Below are 6344 nucleotides of genomic sequence, written 5' to 3' on the forward strand. Positions count from 1 at the left end.
GAAAGTATTAATTGTGTTTGTTTTTATAAGAGATTAAGTGCTTGAAAGGATTTAAATGTATTGAATGGGCTTTTATCAACTAGAGTATTTTTAATGGTGAATTTTGTTGTAGAAATTTATTTAATTTCATATGAGCTTTGCTCCTACCTGAGGAGTTGGGAAGGACTCCGGTCACAACCAGCAATCCTGCAGTGATGACAGATCAAGCATGGGCTGGAGCGATGTTGGTGGATCAAGAGTGGGCTGGTTCGATAGCGAGAGCAGGCTGGTGAGACGGCTGCAGTCGGTGGTGACAGCAAGCTGGTGAGGCAGCAACAATCGGTGGCGAGAGTGGCCAGTGAGGAGGCAATAGCGGCGAGAGCAGGCCTTTTGCATGGCAGTGGCAGTGGTCTCCTGGGTATCCTTGTGATTGGAGCAGCGCCTACACCATTTGGGGAGATGGAACTTGGGACTCTGAGATCTGGACTCTTCTTTTTCTCTCGTTCTGGGCGCCAGTGAATGGCGACTTTGTGCACTTTTCGCTGTACTTATATATTCTTATACTTAGTACATGTGACATAAATAAGGGTAATGTAGTCTAATACTCATAGTGGGTACTGTATGAGTTAGCATGGAGACTGAAAGGGCAAAAATGGTGGGCATGAGCTGCCATATTAGAACAGAGCCTACAAGGGACAATAGGGATGAGCACAAGATCATGGACTGCCATGAATTGACATGGGAGCCATAGAGGCCATGGGTGGGTAGAAGAACGTGGTCAGTATTGAGCATGTGAAGGACCATTAGAGCATGGTTAGGAGCGTGAATTGGCATTAATAGGACATGGGGAGTGGGTAAGGGCATGAAGGCTACAAGGCCTTATTATAACTGAGACAAAGCCCTGAGCACCTTGACACTTGACAGCCCTTGCGGCTGCTGCCGTGGGTGGAAAAGGCAAGTGGGACAATTGGAAATTTCCTGACTGTGCATTCACATTGGAAGCAAATGTCAGGGCCAGACAGTTCAGTTTTTGCCTAATCTCCTAACTGGTAGATCCTAGGGATGTAGGAACAGGAGTAGGCTGTTCAGCCCATCGAGCCTGCTTCACAAGTTAATGAGATATTGGCTGATTGAACACTTCAATGCCTTTTACATAGAGACATTCACAAATTTATCAATCCATGCATTAATTATACCCAAAGTGTGAGTTTCCAGAGCCTTTGGTATTCAGAATTCCAAAGATTCACCACCCTCAGCAAATGCATTCTCCTCATCTTGGTCCTAAATGGCATCTCTCATTTTTAAATTGTGCCCCCCATTTCAGACTCGGCAACAAGGGGAAATAATCTTACCTGCATTTACCCTGTTTACCCCCGTAAGAATTTTGTAGGCTTCAATGAGATCACCTCTCATTCTTCAAAACTCTAGGGAATACAGGCCCAGTTTGTCCGATCTTTCTTCATAAGACAGTTCAGCCTTCCCGGGAACAAATCTGATGAACCTTCATTGCTCTCCCGCTGTGACAAAATATTCTTCTTGAGATAAAGTGACCAAGACTGCATACAGCAGTGCGGTATAATTAAGCTCTTATACAATTGAAGCAAGACTTCACGACTGTACTGAAATTGTCTTGTGATTAAGGCCAAGATTTCATTACCCTTCCTAATAGTTTGCTGCACTTGCATGTTAGCCTTCAGTGACTCATTGACGAGAACATCCAAGGACATTTACACATTTACACTTTCTAATCTCTCACCATTTAAGAATTACAGTGCAATTCTATTATTTCTGCCAAAATGGATAAACTCACATTTTTCTGCAGTATATTCCATATGCATGTTCTTGCCCAATCACTAAGCCTCCTGAAAACATTTTACACCTTCCTCACAACACACATTCCTGTTTAAATTTTGTATATTCACAAATTTGGAAATAATATATTTGGTCCCCACGTCCAAGTCATTAATATTTATTGTGTTGCACAAAAACAACATACAACAAAAGAATGTAAACTCATGCATGCCCAATATATATCTTCATAATTGACATTCAATCCAGTTAAAGCAAAAATACTGAAACCAGTAGCTTTTAAGTTGAAACACATACAGAATGAAAGAAAAACTGATCACTTCAAAATGGGCTGCATACAATTTTCTGACAAAATAATGGTGCAGGAATATGATGCTGCAGCATTTGCCTTCAGAAGAGAAAGAATCTTAGCTTGTGGTTTGGTTGCAAGTGAAGATCTGAAATTAGAGTCTCATACAATTCCCTCAATAGCAAACTAATTCTTACAACCATGGAAGGTTGGGAATAGAAAAACACTCCTTCAGGAACAAGGATTATGTGGATGGTCTGTGAAAGGATACAAATATATTTCAGCCTTGTTTGTACATGGTTCATAATAAGGGTGAATAAAATTTTCCTGGAAAGTATTGCAACCGATAGAGAGGTCTTTGCTGAAGAGAATTTTGATTTGCACAAGAACCTGCCGTTTCTGAATGAATAAAGAAAAGAAATAGTATTAGAAGAAATAGTTGCATTGATGATATTGTTGTACATCTTTATAATCTTTTCATTTCTATACACAACAAATGAACTAGTAAAGTATCAAAGCACATCAGTGGTACATTGTAAAACAAAATTTGACATTGAGCCAGCATTGAAGATGTTAGAGCTAATAACCAAAACTTTCTCTAAGAGATAGGCTTTTTGAAGTGTTTATAAGGAGAAAGAGAGAGGATAACTTGCGTTCCTTTTAAAATTGACAGGTGTGTCGCAATTCTGAGATTCCTGACCCCACTCACAGGGTTAATGATCTTTGGGAGTGCCTTTTAACTGTGCAGGCCGATTTGGGTAGTGAGGGTGCTCCCAACTTGGCCGGCTCCATTGTAGGGATAGGCGTGTCTTTTCCTAACCATTATTATGGAGTTGGTGAGATAATTAAATGGTCCTAGTTCACTGCACACCCAACAACCTTGAGTTGCACTATATTGCCTTCCTGGTTTTGAACAAAGTTCCACAACACTCATGCAAGTCTCTCCACCCGCTTCTACCTTGGTGGGCTGGTCCACACTCACTCTATCACAATGAAAATCCCAACCCTATGTGTAACTACTCCTGAGGTGGGTGGGCCAAGTCAGGAATTTTCCTGACTCCCACTGCCTACCTTGAGGATAAAAATTCAGACTTTTGGGCAATTCTAGAGCTTGGAACACTGGCAACTGAAGGCATGGCCATTGATAGAGGAATGATTAAAATCAGAGATGTTGAGGAGGCCTGAATTGGAAGAGCACAGATACCTTGGAAGGTTGTGGGGACTGGAGGAGGTTACAGCGATAGGGATGGGTGAGGCCATGGAGAGATCTGAAAAGAAGAATGTATTTTAAAATTAAGGCATTGTTTAACTGAGAGCCATTGTGAGCCAGTAAATATGAAGGCGTTAGGTGAACTGGTGTGAGCTACAACATGAGCAACAGAGGTTTTGGATAATCTCAGATTTAAGAAGGGTCGAAGGTTGGACGGCAGCATTAGAATAATCAAAGCCAGAGGTAACAAAGGCATGGATGACATTTTCAACAGCAGATGAGCTGAATCAGGGATGTTATCAGGCAATAGACGGGTAGAAATAGGCAATCTTATAGATGGATTGGATTTGTGAAGATTACAAGTAACACATGCAGCTTGTCAAAATGAAAGCATAAAAATGTGGTGTGTGAATAAAAAGAGAAATTGAGAATCTAATATTTCAGATGGGAATGTTTCACTAGCTACCGAACATTTACTTTATTAAAAAAAAATCAGACTCTGCTGAATATGCTACAAGTTAGTGTGGTTCAGTTGATATCATGTTGTGTCTGAATGACAAGCTTGAGGTCCCCCTCCAGGAGCTGAATGCAAAAATTAAGGCTGAGACTCCAGTGCAGTAGTTAGGGAGCGCTGCAGTATCTGGGGTTTCATTTTTTTGTATGAGGTATTAAATCAAGATAGGTTTTAAAATAGCTATGAACAAAAATAAGTCAGGATCTTGCGGGAAGATACTAAATTCGGGGAGGGCAAATTACGTCAGTATTAGGCAGGAGCTAGGGAGTGTTAATTGGGAGGAGCTGTTATTAGGCAAGACCACATTTGACATGTGGGAACTGTTTAAAGACGTGCTGGGAGAGTTCAAGACTGGCCTGTTCCAGTAAGGAGGAAGGACAAGGATGGCAAGGTAAGGGACCCTTGGATAACAAGGGAGGTTGTGAATTTAGTGAAAACGGAAAAAGAAGCATATGTAAGGCTTAGGAAGCTAAAATCGGACAAGGCCCATGAGGAGTATAAGAAAAGCAGGAAAGTACTCAAGCAGGGAATTAGGAGAGCAAGAATGTGCCATATAAAATGACCTTGGCAAGTAAGGTTAAAGAGAATCCCAAGGCATTCTATAGACACATTAAAAACAAGAGGATAACTAAGGAGAAGGTAGGATCACTCAAGGATAAAGGAGGAAACTTGTGCTTGGAGGCAGAGAATGTGGATGAGATCCAAAATGAGTCTTTTGCATCGGTATTAACCCAGGAAAAGGATGTGGAGGAAAGTCAGATTTGTGTGGAGCGTGCTAATATGCTAGGGCATTTTGAGATCGAGGAAGAAGTGGTGTTGGATCTCTTGAAGAGCATTAAAGTGGATGAGTCCCCAAGGCCCGATGGTATCTACCCCAGGTTATTGAGAGAAGCAAGAGAGGGGCCTTAACCAAGATCTTTGTATCCTCACTAGCCGCTGGATAGGACCGGGAGAACTGGCGTGCAGCTAACGTTTTCCCTCTGTTCAGGAAGGGAAATAGGGATAACCCAGGAAACTACAGACTGGTGAGTCTCACATTGGTGATTGAGAAGCTATTGGAGGGAATTCTTAGGGATAGGATTTATGTACATTTGGAAAAGCATGGCTTAATTAGGGACAGTCAGCAAGGCTTTGTAAGGGCAGATCATGTCTTATTAACTTGCTGACTGATTTTTTTGAGGAGGTGACAAAGGTGATTGATGAGGGTATTATTACCTTGGCTTGCTTGTTGAAGTGAATGTAAAACATCTAGGGCACTATTTTGAAGAAGCACTGTGGAGTTCTCAATGGTGTCCTGGCAAAAATGTATCCCTCAATTAAAACCATAAAAGCATTATCCAGTCAATATCACATTGTTGTTTGTGGGAGTTTGCTGAGCACGTACAATATTGACTACTCTTCAAAAAAGTACTTGATTAACTGGAAAGCCCTTTGAAACATATGACGGTTGTAAAAAAGTGCTTTACCAGTTTTTATTTTTCCATCATTTTTAATTTTTATTTTAGAATTCCAGCAGCTTTTGTTTCATCGTCTTGTGGAGGTAACATAGTCAGATGTCTCTTGAAAGAGTGGTAAGGAGCATAATTAGAGAAGAAAATAACCTAACAAAATATTTTCAAATAGTAGAGCAATTCTTTAGTGACTCTGTTTTCCAGATAAAGGATTCCCACACAGAAAACTCCTGATTTCAGACATACCTTTGCATGAAGTGCATAATGAAGACTAGATGCTTTTCCAGGAGGAAAGAAGGATATTACTAATAAGATCACAAGAAGAAGCATCTCAGGTGATGCATTGTGTGAGGTCTAATAAGAGAAGGATATACACAAAGAATAGTGGGTCCCGAGGGAGTACTGAGGAACAAGAAGACCTTGGTGTACAAATGCACAGATCCCTGAAGGTATCAGCATAGGTAGACAGGGTGGTGAAGTATGCAAACAGGAATGTTTACCTTCATTACCCGGGTGTAGAATAAAGCAGCAAGGAAGTCTTGTTGCAACGTTATAAAACATTGGTTAGGCCAAAGATAGTATGCTGCATGCAGTTCTGGTCACCACATTATCGGAAAGGTTTCATTGCACTGGAGAGAATGCAGAGGTGTTTCACCAGGATGTTCCCTGGGATGGAAGGTCTCAGCTATGAGGACAGGCTGAATAGCCTGGGTTTGTTTTCCTTGGAGCAGAGGATTCTGAGGAGGGATCTGATTAAGCATTACAAAATTATTAGAGGGATAGACAGGGTAGAGCGTGAGAATCTTTTCCCCATGGCCAATGTGTTTAAGACCAGACGACATCAGTTTAAGGTGAAGAGTAAGTGGATTGGAGTGGATCTGAGGAGAGATTTTTCACCCAGACGGTGGTAGAAATATGGAATGCGCTGCCTGAGAGAGTGGTGGAGACATGTACTCTTGCAACATTTAAGAAGCATCTGGACAAGCACTTAAAATGCCAGGGCATAGAACATAGAACATTACAGCGCAGTACAGGCCCTTCGGCACTCGATGTTGCGCCGACCTGTGAAACCAATCTGAAGCCCATCTAACC

The 6344-nt window shown here is 41.5% G+C and overlaps 1 protein-coding gene across 2 annotated transcripts in view; it reads right to left on the bottom strand.

Moving 5' to 3' along the window:
* Nucleotides 1-1919: 1919 nt before the first annotated feature.
* rnaset2l (ribonuclease T2, like) overlaps nt 1920-6344 on the bottom strand; it is a 54991-nt gene continuing 50566 nt past the window's right edge. For both annotated transcript variants that reach the window (XM_048618414.1, XM_020512416.2), the window contains one exon: nt 1920-2476. In XM_048618414.1, the coding sequence (XP_048474371.1) occupies nt 2309-2476 (168 nt within the window). In that variant the 3' untranslated portion in view covers nt 1920-2308. The remainder of the gene's footprint in view (nt 2477-6344) is intronic.

Source organism: Rhincodon typus, chromosome 39 (genome assembly GCF_021869965.1).
Source record: "Rhincodon typus isolate 14 chromosome 39, sRhiTyp1.1, whole genome shotgun sequence".
NCBI lineage: Eukaryota > Metazoa > Chordata > Chondrichthyes > Orectolobiformes > Rhincodontidae > Rhincodon > Rhincodon typus.